This window comes from Amphibalanus amphitrite, unplaced genomic scaffold (genome assembly GCF_019059575.1).
Source record: "Amphibalanus amphitrite isolate SeventyFive unplaced genomic scaffold, NRLGWU_Aamphi_draft 001383F_arrow, whole genome shotgun sequence".
Lineage (NCBI taxonomy): Eukaryota > Metazoa > Arthropoda > Thecostraca > Balanomorpha > Balanidae > Amphibalanus > Amphibalanus amphitrite.
This window is the reverse complement of record NW_024882876.1, coordinates 119,942-133,216: the sequence shown is the minus strand read 5'-3', so window position 1 is coordinate 133,216 and position 13,275 is coordinate 119,942. Positions and strand designations below refer to the sequence as shown.

Here is a 13,275-nt window from a genome sequence, read left to right as displayed (position 1 = left end):
CTCCATGCAGGGAGCGGCAGGGGCGGATCCAAGGGGGGGGGGGGGGGTCACATGGGTCATGGCCCCCCCCTTGAGGCCCGGGGGCCCAAAGATCTGCCAGGGGCACCACCGGCCTATCAGGGGTATCACAGTCCTGACAGGGGCACCACAGGACCGCCAGGGGCACCACAGGCCTAGCAGGGACAGGGGCGGATCCAAGGGGGGGGGGGTCACATGGGTCATGGCCCCCCCTTGAGGCCCGGGGGCCCAAAGATCTGCCAGGGGCACCACCGGCCTATCAGGGGTATCACAGTCCTGACAGGGGCACCACAGGACCGCCAGGGGCACCACAGGCCTAGCAGGGACACCACGGGCCTGGTGCCCCTGGGCCCTGACAGGACTGTAACGCCCCTGACAAGCCTGAAGTGTCCCCGGCAGGCACGTGGTGCCCCTGACAGGCCTGAGGCGCCCCTGCAAGGCCGGTGGTGCCCCTGGCAGGCCTGTGGTGTCCATGGCAGGCCTGTGGTGCCCTTGCTAGGTCTCGAGTGCCCCTGACAGGCTTGTAATGCCCCTGGAAGGACTGTGGTGCCCCTGGGCCCTGACAAGCCTGAGGTGCCCCTGACAGGCCAGTGGTGCCCTTGCTAGGCCTGTGGTGCCCCTGGCAGGCCTCTGGTGCCCCTGACAGGCTTGCGGTACCCTTGGAAGGACTGTGGTGTCCCTGGGCCCTGACAAGCCTGAGGTGCCCCTGACAGGCCCGTGGTGCCCTTGTTAGGCCTGTGGTGCCCCTGGCAGGCCTCTGGTGCCCTTTCTAGGCCGCTGGTGCCCCTGACAGACCTCTGGTGCCCTTGCTAGGCCGCTGGAACCCCTGCGCCCGGAGAGGACTGGTGCCCCTGAAAAGTCTGAAGTGCCCCTCGGCAGGCCCGTGGTGCCCCTGACAGGCCCAAGGTGCCCCTGCGAGGCCGGTGGTGCCCCTGGCAGACCTCTGGTGCCCCTGGCAGGTCTGTGGTGCCCCTGGCAGGTCTGTGGCGCCCCTGGCAGACCTGTGTTGACTGGTGCCCCTGCTAGGTCGCTGGTGCCCCTCACAGACCTGTGGTGCCCCTGGGCCTTGACAAGCCTGAGATGCCTGGCTATGACAGGCTCGTGGTGCCCCTGATAGACCAGTGGTGCCCTTGCTAGGCCTGTAGTGCCCCTGGCAGGCCTCTGGTGCCCCTGCTACCCCTGCGCCCGGAGAGGACTATGGTGCCCCTGAAAAACCTGAAGTGCCTCTCGACAGGCCCGTGGTGCCCCTGGGCCCTGACAGGCCCAAGTTACCCCTGCGAGGTCGGTGGTGCTCCTGGCAGGCCTCTGGTGCCCCTGGCAGGTCTGTGGTGCCCCTGGCAGGCCTGTGTTGACTGGTGCCCCTGCTAGGCCGCTGGTGCCCCTCACAGGCCTGCGGTGCCCCTGGAAGGACTGTGGTGCCCCTGCCCCTAGGGGTGCTCATGGGCCCAACAGGCCCGTTGTGCCCCTGACAGGCCTGTCGTGTATACTTGCTAGACCTGTGGTGCCCCTGCTTCCTGGCAGGCCTGTGGTGCCCCTGGCGGGCCTGTGGCGCCCCTACAAGGCCGTAGGTGCCCCTGACAGGTTTGTGGTGTCCCTGGAAGGACTTTGGTGCCCCTGACAAGCCTGAAGTATCAAGGACAGACCCTTTAGACGCCAGGGTCAAGTTCGTCGGACTGACAACGATTTGCTTACCTGATAACGTTCCTGGTAAGTACTCACTACTCAGCGTCCACAACATATATACACATAGCACATTCATATATACTTGCTTACAATTGGTAAATGTGGTTGTGGCTAAGAGTTAAGATACTGACTAAAAATAAAAAATAAAAAGAAAAAAACTGAAAATAGGGGCACCACCAAAATGAAGTGGACGAAATCCGTTGAGTTTTTAATTTTGGGTATAGGTAGGGGCACCACTTCGATTCATGACCCTCCCCTTGGAGTTTTCCTGGATCCGCCCCTGGGGAGCGGGCTATGTTGGAGATGGAGTGGCTGCGTGACTGTAGTATCTGACCTAATCCCTCCCTCCATGCAGGGAGCGGGCTATGTTGGAGATGGAGCGGCTGCGCGACTGTAGTATCTGACCCATCCCTCCCTCCATGCAGGGAGCGGGCTATGTTGGAGATGGAGCGGCTGCGCGACTGTAGTATCTGACCTATCCCTCCCGTCCCGCGCAGGGAGCGGGCTATGCTGGAGATGGAGCGGCTGCGCGACTGTAGTGTCTGACCTATCCCTCCCGTCCCGCGCAGGGAGCGGGCTATGCTGGAGATGGAGCGGCTGCGCGACTGTAGTGTCTGACCATACCCCATCCTCCGCGCAGGGAGCGGGCTATGCTGGAGATGGAGCGGCTGCGCGACCAGCTGCAGCTGCACCAGTTCCTGCAGGACTGCGAGGAGCTCGGCGAATGGATCCAGGAGAAATCCATCAGCGCACAGGACGACAGCTACCGATCCGCCAAAACCGTGCACAGCAAGTGGACGCGCCACCAGGCGTTCGAGGCAGAGATCGCCAGCAACAAGGATAGGTGAGCGGTGGGGATGGGGCGGACGTAATAAGCCGGTTGGAGCAACGGGAAGATTGAACACTCAGCGTGGCGTGGTGCCAGTGATATGAATGCTGGGTGGTTGTGAGCTGCATAGTGCATATTGATGTAGGGAAGGCTAGGGCACTGTTTGACTGTATTCAAACGTTACTGAGCTCATGTCATAGCGGAAAAGATGAACATAAATTTCATGCATATATTGCACTGAATTCATCCTCTCGATATTCCGTCTCCAACTGACTCACTCCCGCCCCCCCCCCCCCTCCATCCAGACTGTACCGTATCCAGGAGTCTGGCGAGGAGCTCATCAAGGAGAAGCCCGAAATGCAGGAGCTGGTGCGGCCCAAAATCTCCGAGCTGGAGGACCACTTTGACCAGCTGGAGACGGTGACCAAGCAGAAGGGCGAGCGGCTGTTCGACGCCAACCGCGCTGTGCTCTACGAACAGTCGTGTGACGACATCGACGGCTGGGTGGACGAGCTCGAGACGCAGATCATGCACGGCGACGACACCAGCGACCTGGCCAGCCTCAACATCCTGATGCAGAAACAGCAGATGATCGAGACGCAGATGGCCGTCAAGGCCAAACAGGTGCGTGGTGTACGGTGGAGGCGGGGACTCGGCTGTTAGGCGAAAGGGGTGGCTGATTGAGCATAGCCTAATTTACGTGACTGCCTAGCTGGTAGTCAGTGCAACCGTTCGGTGAACCTCGACGCGCCTTAACTGGCCTTAGTGTGTTAGTTGATTTTAAAGGCTAGGTTTTAATGCAGTCTGTTTCTGCAAATCGGTTTCTAATGGCCACTAATGGCCACTAATAATTCTAGTGTCCCTAATTGAACGGCTCATGTTATCACACAGCAAAGTCCATCTCAGTGCCAGGCTAAACCCTCTCCGCACGTCCACTGACCGTCCCCCCCCCCCCTACTCAGGTGACGGAGCTGCACAGCCAGGCGGAGCACCTGGAGCGGATGGCTCCCGAGAAGGCCGACGAGGTCAAGGAGAAGAAGGAGCGCGTCCAGAAGCGCTTCGAGAGCCTGAAGACGCCGCTGCTGGACCGCCAGCAGAAGCTGACCAAGAAGAAGAACGCGCTGCAGTTCCGGCGCGACATTGAAGACGAGAAGCTGTGGATCGCCGAGAAACTGCCCCAGGCCAACTCGCCAGAGTTTGGCGACTCGCTGGTCAGCGTGCACATGCTGACGCGGCGCAACCAGAGCCTGCAGAACGAGATCTCCAACCACGAGCCGCGCATCAACGCCGTGAGTCACTCCCCGGCCCTGGTGGCGTAAGGCGGTATACGACTGACGCCATCGACATACGGCTATATGTAAACGCTTTCGTCGCTGTGCTTTTATCACGTCTTCATCACAGCTATCACAGTATCAACAAATTATGATATAGCGAATCTATGTAAGATTCTACCATTCGACCAATACTGCGGTGAAGCTTGTCTTTCGTTCCACCCTTCTACCTTCCCAGCATGACCCTCATTCCTTACGCCCGCTTTTCCCGGAATCTGACCGCCTTCTCCCGCCATCCAGGTGTGCAAGGACGGAGAGCTGCTGATTGCCGACGGCCACGAGGACGGCGACGAGTTTGCCCAGCTGATGGAGCAGCTCAAGGACCAGTGGCGCCAACTGCAGGACGCCATGGAGGCGCGCAAAAACAAGCTGGCCATCTCCGAGCGCGCCCAGCAGTACCTGTTCGACGCCAACGAGGCAGAGGCCTGGATGTCCGAACAGGTGGGACACGATGGAATAGCTCGTAATGGCGTGCTGAGAGGGCTACCGAGCGTGGGGAAAGTTATAATGATTGAGAATGTTGTTGATGGGCGCAAAATGACCACCGCAGTCGACGCGCCCGTAAACCCTAATGAACGAACGAGAATGTTGTTAGATGCCGAATCTCAGAAGTTTTATTTGAAATTAGCCATTAAGAAATCAGCATATCAACTGGAAATGCTTTTAGGCTATGTCTTTCTTTTTATCTTTCAATGAGTTTTCCCTTCGCTAGATTTCTCCCACCCTGTCTAGTCTTTCGTGTACTCTAAAGACTCGGGAGAACACAGCTATTCCCCAAAACAGTTACGATCTGACGTCGCCCGTCCGTCGCCGCGCCCAGGAGCTGTACATGATGGTGGACGACCGGGGCAAGGACGAGTTCTCCGCACAGAACCTGATGAAGAAACACGAGTCGCTGGAGAACGCCGTGGAGGACTACGCCGAGACGGTGCGCCAGCTGGGCGAGACGGCCAAACAGCTGATCGCAGAGGACCACCCAGACAGGTGAGCGACAGCGGGGGGAGAGCAAAGGGAGGGGCGGGGGGGGGGGGAGCGGAGGGGCGGAGAGAGAGTGGAGAGGCGGGGAGAGCGGGAGGGGTCGGAGAGAGGTGTTACTCTACTCTGAGAGGGGCTATGGTTAGGGAGTGGTGGCCTGACTGACCGGCTGGGTTAGATGAGACGTAGGATAATGACTTGAGCAGTTTGTGACACACACTGTACAGTGTACAGTAGTCAGTCGTGGGTTTGAATGGGCTTACTTCACCTGCTGCCTGCCTTTTACAACACCTAATATCCTTATCAGTTTGTGTCTGTCTTTATTTTATGTGGACCAAAAAGCGTTCGTTGCGACGCACCGGCACCCCACCACCAAATCCACCCTGTACTTCGTCACAGTCACCCGGTAACCCCCTCTGTCCGTCCACAGCCAGCAGATTGCCGTGCGCCAGGCCCAGGTGGACAAGCTGTACGCCGGCCTCAAGGACCTGGCGTCGGAGCGGCGCGGCCGGCTCGACGAGGCGCTCCAGCTGTTCCAGCTCAACAGGGAGGTGGACGACCTAGAACAGTGGATCGCCGAGCGCGAGGTGGTGGCCGGGTCGCACGAGCTCGGTCAGGACTACGACCATGTCTGTGTGAGTGGCGGAGGGGGAAGGTGGGAGGCTGCGGGTTTGGAGGGGTTTGATCCCACCCTTGTATCTGATGCAAGGATTTGATACGGTTGTTAGGGTCTGCTGTTTGTGGTTTTGCTTTTGAGGTTACCTTGTCGCAGAGGAACGTCATGCTGACTGGGCAATTGAGCACGGATCATCGTCAGTGACATGCTAATTTTACTTTTATTTCCTTAGAAACATCAAGTGGAGCTACAACTTACTTTCCCCAGAAAGTTCCCTTGAACAGTCAGGCACTAAGGAGTTGATGTCACCACCCCTATGTATGTTCTCAAAATTTCAGTCCTATTACTCTGCCACCCGTTCCCCGCTCACAGATGCTGCAGGAGCGGTTCAAGACGTTCGCCCACGAGACGGAGACGGTGGGCACGGACCGCGTGTCGGCCGTGAACGAGATCGCAGACGGTCTGATCGGCGCCGGCCACTCGGACGCCGCCACCATCGCCGAGTGGAAGGACGGCCTCAACGACTCGTGGGCCGACCTGCTCGAGCTCATCGAGACGCGCACTCAGGTGGGTGACGGGACCCGGCCGCCGCCCGGTGGCGCGAAGATGATCTGTGTGATTGTGACCGTTAAAGATAGCTGCTTATTGAATCGCTTGTTTTTTATGGGCTCAATCTTTGTGTCACTGGCCATAATATCTTCAAATGTAAAGGACTAATAGATGCGTTTGGTTCCTTGATATTTTCACGGTTGGTGTCTTATGCCATTTACTATGTTTATTGTTGAAGTTTCCAAGTGCTCTGAAGATCTATCTGACCGTAATTATAATTTCCAGATGCTGGCCGCCTCCTGGGAGCTGCACAAGTTCTTCCACGACTGCAAGGACACGCTGAACCGCATCATGGAGAAGCAGACGGCCATGTCGGACGAGCTGGGCCGGGACGCCGTCTCCGTGTCGACGCTGCAGCGCAAGCACCAGAACTTCCTCTCCGACCTGCAGAACCTTCAGCAGCAGGTGCGGACCGGAGCGCTGAGTGTCATGGGACTCGGTCATGGACGGGGTTTGTGGGTGGTGGCTGGTGGGACTCAGTAACCTGGAGTACAGGCGGTGGCACCGACATTGTTACTATCATTTTGTGGATGGAGGCACGTCTGCAGACTTAGTCTTGCGGTCCCAAAGTCTGCCGATGTGGTCTTTAGACTCCGGGGACACTCTAGTCGCTTTGCTGACTAGTCTGACCGGACACGTTGTTCCTAGTACACACACGTCAGATTTAGGAGCTCGATATCTGTCACCTTAGTCTGATGGGCTGACGATGTGCTTTCCTTCCTGCAGGTGCGTCAGATCCAGGAGGACAGTCTGAAGCTGCAGGCGGCCTACGCCGGCGACAAGGCCAAGGAAATCACCAACCGTGAGGCCGAGGTGGTCAACGCCTGGCTCAACCTGCAGGCGCTCTGCGACGCGCGCAAAGCCAAGCTGGCCGACACCGGAGACCTCTTCAAGTTCTTCAACATGTGCCGCATCCTGATGCTCTGGATGGACGACGTCAACCGTCAGATGAACACCACGGAGAAGCCCAGGTGCGTGACAGCGCCGCCGCTCGGTTGGTCGGAAAGGAATCCACACTGCCCGCTGAAAGAGATGAAGAGACTTCTTTGACTGCTTGGTAGTTTGGCTGAAGTCCTACATCCACGATGGCAGTTATGTCTCAGCTCATGAGCTTAGGTTGTTGAGCTGTCGCGATGCTTAGCCACTGTATGCTGCTTTAGGTCCGTCTGCTTATGTTCTTTCCCCGCCGTTCGCTAACTGAGGGACTGACTGACCGACACGGCGTGATCTACTCCACACAGGGATGTGAGCGGCGTGGAGCTGCTGATGAACAACCACCAGAGTCTGAAGGCCGAGATTGACACGCGCGAGGACAACTTCTCCGCCTGCATCTCGCTCGGCAAGGAGCTGCTATCGCGCAACCACTACGCATCGCAGGAGGTAGGCAGTCAGTGTGTAGCGACAAACAGCAGACGCTGTCTGCTGTTGATGCTGATGATGTTGGTGTTGATGTTGATACTGACGTTGACGTTGATGATTAGAACACGATGTCTGTTTTTAGCAAGTGTTTGTCGGCAGTCCAACAGCCCGCGTGCTTCTCTCAACTGGAAGATCTCGTCACGTAATGTATGACAACGCATACCACTCCAATTTCATAAATAACGGGGCGTAAATAACATCAAGTACTCACCACATGTATCAGGACAATCAATCCGGCCAGCTGTCTGACTCGCCCCTCCCGGCCGCTGTTCCTCAGATCAAGGAGAAGCTGGTGCAGCTGAGCACTCAGCGCGGCGACATGCATCAGAAGTGGGAGGAGCGCTGGGAGTACCTGCAGCTCATCCTGGAGGTGTACCAGTTCGCCCGCGACGCCGCCGTCGCCGAGCAGTGGCTCATTGCGCAGGAGAGCTACATCCAGAGCAAGGAGTTAGGCGTAAGTACTGCGGGGAGACGGGCTGGGGGTCACACCGGGAGCGGGGTGGAGGCAGTGACACGTCTGTGGGTGAACGGGATTGTGTGTTCAGAGGACGCGCCGGGCTGTTCTGTTGGATCCAGCGTGTGTCTCACTAGTATTTGCCGGTTAGGATTCGGAGAGCATGACCATGTAGTTCGCAACATCCTTGTAACGGACGATGCCATGATCAGTGATCATAGCTCTATGCTCTTGCTATTGTGATATTGCCGTGAACCGCTCCTACACGATCACCCGTGACCGGTGTTACAGAACTCGATCGACGAGGTGGAGAGCCTGATCAAGAAGCACGAGGCGTTCGAGAAGTCTGCGTCTGCCCAGGAGGAGAGGTTCGCGGCTCTGGAGCGGCTCACCACGGTCAGTACAGACGCCTCTCACCTCTCAGAGCTCACAAATTCCCATTTTGATTATTATGATGCGTCTGGCTGTAAATGAGCGAAGTTCAATGAGCCGCCGTTAACCGGCTACTGTATCGCTGACCGTGTCCTCTGCCCGCTCCCGCTGCAGTTCGAGCTGAAGGAGCTGCACCGGCGTCAGGAGGAGGAGGCGGCCCGCCGCGCGGCAGAGGAGGCCGCCCGCGCAGAGGCGGCGCGCCGCTCCGCTTCCAGTCCGGACGAGACGCCGTCGGACGCGACGGACGCGCCGCCGGGCCCGGGCGGCGCCGGGGCGTCCGCCGCCGCGCCGGCCGCCGCCGCGCGCTCCCCCGAGGAGCGTCCCGAGCGGGCGAGCCGCGCTCAGCAGCAGGAAGGTGAGTCCTCCGCGCTGTCCCAGCGCCGCCCCTCCCGCCGCGCCGCACCGCCACCAGCCTGGCTGCGCCCGCTTACCAGCGCCGGCTGCCCCCACCCCGCCCCGCCCCGCCTCCGCGGCACTGTGTCCCCCTCCCCGGCCCCGGTGTGAGCCTCATTGTGTCCCTCCAGTAACTGTGACCCCGGACTGTGCCCCCTTCTGTTCCTCCAGCATCAAACTGTTATATTCCCCCTACTTTCATTGTGTCCCTCTTTCGTATCTCCATACCTCTCATTGTCTTCTCCGCCAGTTTGGCTGCGTCTGTCCTTTTTCTGATTCCTTTGCGGTCCGGTTGTATTCTCACTGTTTCCTTGCTAGGTTCTCATATGTCCTTTCCTTCTTTGTGTCTGTCCCTGGACTCTCGTATTGTACTCATTTTCCATGTTCACTGTGATTCTTTTTCCAATTGTGACTCCCATCTCCCTTGTCGCCTCATAACTGGTATGCCTATCCCAGCTGAACTCATCGGCCCGCTAATTTCTCCGTTGATGTCTGATTGGTGTTTCCCCGTCTCTGACCGCGCGCGACTCTGGCCCTCTGTCCGCCGACTCCCTCCCTCCCTCACTAACCGCCGATCTGTGCCACTAACCGTGTGTCTCCCGTGTGTCTGCCTGTCTGCGCGGCCGTCCGGCAGCCTCCGCGATGAGCCGCCCTGGCCGCTTCCGGCCCGAGGTGCCGCCCATCCAAGGTACTGCCGCCCCGCCCGGGCCTGGCCCAGCCCCGACCGCCGCCCTCCTAGCGTCCCCTCCGCGAACCACTCAGCAGAGCTGTCCGTAGACCCTCGACAGACCTTCTGGTAGGGTCCCTACACAGGTAGCCTGTAGGGGTTTGAGATATTCCCGGTAGAATCTCACCTACCGGTAAACCCTCAACAGACCTTCCGGTAGAGTCTTTATACATCTCCCAGTAGACCCTCAACAGACTCTCTGAGAGACCCTCTTTAGACGTTTCTGCAACTCCGTCTCCGATCATGGTGGAGCCTTGACAGGCCATTCAGTAATCACTGGGACAGTCCTTAGAACCCCGAAAATCCAAAGTAGACGTCATTTGGTCAATAACGACCACACAGCTTTCTGAGCTTTGGCTTTCATCGAATTGTAATCGAGGGCAATAGCGAGGCAAGTTATTATATCTGGCAGGTAACCTCATCGGCGGTGAAATTATATTAAAAGACGCCGATGGTCATCGAATGCTCATTCATTTCATGTAAATTGTGCAAATGTGATGGTAACTTGATATGCGTCTGATATGAGGTTGGAAAAGCCAGTATTGAGACCTTTTTGGCTCTGACCATACAGCGTTAATTCAAAATTATTTGTCGCTTTTTATAAACGTAACGGGTCTGTCTTCTGGCCTTCAGTGCCGTATTTATTTGCACCGGTCAGTGGTCGCTGAAGGTCGGATCACCCTGAGCAGCTCTGTACCCATCCCGCCTCACCCTAGCCGCCTCTCGCCCCTCTCGCCCGTCCCCCTCCCGGCCCGCATCGCGCACCGAATGCTCTCACCGCCCGCCGCCCGCACCGTGTATGCCCGCCCGTGCCCCACTGGCAGTCCGCCCCCGCCGCCCCTAATCGTACTGTGATGTGGCGGCTGCCCGCCTGAACCCCAGTGCATGGTGACTCTTGGTAGTACTGTCCTGTCGGCATCTGTACTCGCCCATTTTTTTATTTTGCTGGAATATTTTTGTTTAACTGATGCATTTTGATGTCGTTATGCCAAGCTACCGTTTTTAATTTAGATGGGGAGAGACCTTCGTAAGTTCATTTTTTAACGAAATACCATGTTGGGTCATTTAGTCCCGCGGAACATCACTTCTCACTTTAAATGTTACTTTTTGAAGTACTATAATCTCACGACAAATATGGTCATTACCAACCCAGACCAGTATCAGTTGAGCGCCTAAGCACGGCATGTAACCGGGTCTCTATCTCGGAGGAGCATGGTCTGTCCCCATCTCTGCCTGCCTTGCCCCGGCTGTCCGGCTGGCACCCACTGCCTCCGAGCCCCCTCTGAGAGAGCATGCGCTGTGTTGTAGCCGGGCATGTTCGCGGCCGCGCCGCCGCGCCGGCGCCGGCCCCGCGCGCCTCCCCGGCGGCTGCCGCCCCCGCCACCGCGGCCGCCGCGGCTCCCAAGGCCTCCGCCTCCGTCTCTCGCAGTGAGTATGGTGTAGAGTCTCCTCTCTCGGCCGCCTCTCTGGGGTGGTTTGTACAATGTACAGTCTGTCGGCGTCTCGGCGGCTCTCGGGAGAGTCCTATGTTGGGGCGCCGCTGGAAGGCTCGCTGCTGCCTCTGCTGTCTGATACTCTGCCAGAGGGTTCCGACTTTGGCGGTGCCGCGCTGGCGTCTCTGCGACCGTCTCTTTGGTAGAGGGCGCGCTATCTCTGTCTGGCTCCCTGTATCCTAACCGACATCATGACTGCTTTCTCCGTTTTGTTTATTCCCCTATTGTCATCATATTTGTATTATCGTTGCCCGTTGGCCATTTTCGCGATTTTTTGTTTTGCTTCAATGTATGATTTCCGCTTTATCTCGCTTTTGTTTACGCATACCTCGCTTTTGTTTGTCCCTTATGTTCTTCATTAAAAGATATTATAGTTTTTATCTCTTTTCTGTTCTTCCTTTTTTCTGTCTCGCTTGGTGCGGTAGCAAGTGGTGTTGGGTCACCTTCAGGAAGGCGCTTTCTTTCATGCTGGAAATAGTGACCGCTCCCTGGCCTTGCTGAGAGGCTGACTCACGGATTACATGGCTGCTCGGTCGGTGCTGGTGGCGTGCTCGATATGGGACCTGGTGCTGGACACTCCTTTAGAGTCATTTGCGGTCTGGCTCTGGTTTCGGTGATGGATGACCATTTGGCCGTGTGAATGTTGGGCTGATGCTTGTCGCGGGCTGGTTCCGTCCTTGGAGAAAGGTCTTTCGCTGGCTTCGTGTCTCAGCTGCTGGGCTAGTACTGGGTGCGACGCCGAACTGCTGGACAAATTGTGTAGTGTGCATATCGGCTGGGAAGGTCTCGCGCTCCGCTGTGGGTATCTGCTTCCCTATATGATGTGTGACTAAGGGAAATGTGCTGTCCTGAGCTTTGGTGATGGGAATGATGCTTCGAACGAGCCTCAGCTTCTTCGGGCTGGTCTACGATGGTGGAAGGATGCTGGCTTGGGTGGCAGGTGGAATGGGCGAAAGCTTGGCTTGGTCAAACCAGCACTTATCCAATGGAATATGCTCGTACAATGCCTGGGTCTCGTCTGCCTGAAATCTAGGCTTCGTGAATAATATCTGCCTAAAGGTGCATTCAAGTCGCCCGGCACTGTAAAATGGACATAGTTTGGGCGTTTCTACTAAATCGGTGGCTTGTTGGGTCTATATGACTGCATTATCTAATGGTTGTCCTTCATCTGGCTTGGTGGTGGTGTAGTTCGAAATGGTGGAAATCGTGGAAACCGTATGAATGATGGCCTTTAGAATGTCAACTTCAGGCACGTATTTTCATCACTGTGTCAGACATCTCGTATGGCTATTCAGACATCTTGCGTGGTTACATTTAAAGGCCACATGTGTCGCTTATTATTGTCCTGGCCTCCGGAGCACACATACGTCCGTGGGCTTTGTGCCGACTGGCTCAGTCGCCCCCGTCGCTGCGGCGCCGTGCGCTTGGCCCGGCGGGGCTTGTGTGTCGTGCGGGCTCGCCGTCGCGCTGGTCGCCCGCTGTGCGCGGCTCGGTCCGTTCAGCTATCAGTGTCGCTCCCGCAGCCGGCTCGTCCGCCTCCGAGAAAAAGAAGTCTCGCTCGCGCTCCAAGTCGCCGTTCCGCAGCTTCCGCTTCAAGAAGTCGAAGCCGCCGCCCGAAGTGGGCAGCGTCAGCGATGACGAGGGTAACATAGCTGCCGCCGCCGGTGAGTACCGCCTGCCCCCGCCTGTCCCGCCCCGCCTGCCGCCTGCCTGTCCCACGGGCACCGCGCACCGTCCCGCCCCGCCCCCCGCTCCGCCTCGGCCTGCGACATGTGCCGTCCGTCCGTCCGTCTGACTAGGACTGACTGACCACGCTGCTGTGGAGAGTCCGCTGCGGAGTACGCTGCTGCGGGGTCGATCCGCTGTCCCAGCCTTTATTCGGATGTGCCTAGGGACTAGGAAATAGAATAAGTGTTCGATATACATATTTGGCCATCAAGCTGTGGGATATTGATGCTTTAGGGCGTTGCTCGTAGCTAAGATTATACAACCAGTATAACGCCTTTTGGGGCGAGTAACGGAGCGAGCGAGAGGGTGGGCCTTGCACGTGCGAAATTTCGAGGGGGTACCTCCAACTGACTTGTGCCCGGCACCTTACTAACCGGTCTCTAGCGATGTGCCAAATTTGAGCACAATCGGCCCAGCCGTTCTCGAGATCTGAAAGCGGCACCCTGCACGTGCGCACGTGCAAAATGGGTCCCAACTGACTTGTGCACGGCACCCTACTATCTGGTCCCTAACTGTGTACCAAATTTGAGCGCCATCGGTCCAGCCGATCTCGAGATCTGGAAACGAC

The 13,275-nt window shown here is 57.6% G+C and overlaps 1 protein-coding gene across 5 annotated transcripts in view; it reads left to right on the top strand.

The window, feature by feature from the left end:
* The window catches only part of LOC122372659 (spectrin beta chain-like), a 54,414-nt gene that overhangs the window by 38,520 nt on the left and 2,619 nt on the right, over positions 1-13,275 (top strand). For 2 of the 5 annotated variants that reach the window (XM_043350157.1, XM_043350156.1), the window contains exons 22-36: positions 2,342-2,545; positions 2,836-3,154; positions 3,493-3,819; positions 4,102-4,302; positions 4,682-4,845; positions 5,267-5,471; positions 5,825-6,019; positions 6,287-6,466; positions 6,788-7,032; positions 7,303-7,441; positions 7,758-7,934; positions 8,226-8,330; positions 8,481-8,721; positions 9,394-9,447; positions 12,503-12,643. In XM_043350157.1, coding sequence (XP_043206092.1) covers positions 2,342-2,545; positions 2,836-3,154; positions 3,493-3,819; positions 4,102-4,302; positions 4,682-4,845; positions 5,267-5,471; positions 5,825-6,019; positions 6,287-6,466; positions 6,788-7,032; positions 7,303-7,441; positions 7,758-7,934; positions 8,226-8,330; positions 8,481-8,721; positions 9,394-9,447; positions 12,503-12,643 — 2,897 coding nt within the window. The remainder of the gene's footprint in view (positions 1-2,341; positions 2,546-2,835; positions 3,155-3,492; positions 3,820-4,101; positions 4,303-4,681; positions 4,846-5,266; positions 5,472-5,824; positions 6,020-6,286; positions 6,467-6,787; positions 7,033-7,302; positions 7,442-7,757; positions 7,935-8,225; positions 8,331-8,480; positions 8,722-9,393; positions 9,448-12,502; positions 12,644-13,275) is intronic. The other 3 variants (XM_043350158.1, XM_043350160.1, XM_043350161.1) reach the window with 3 other exon arrangements.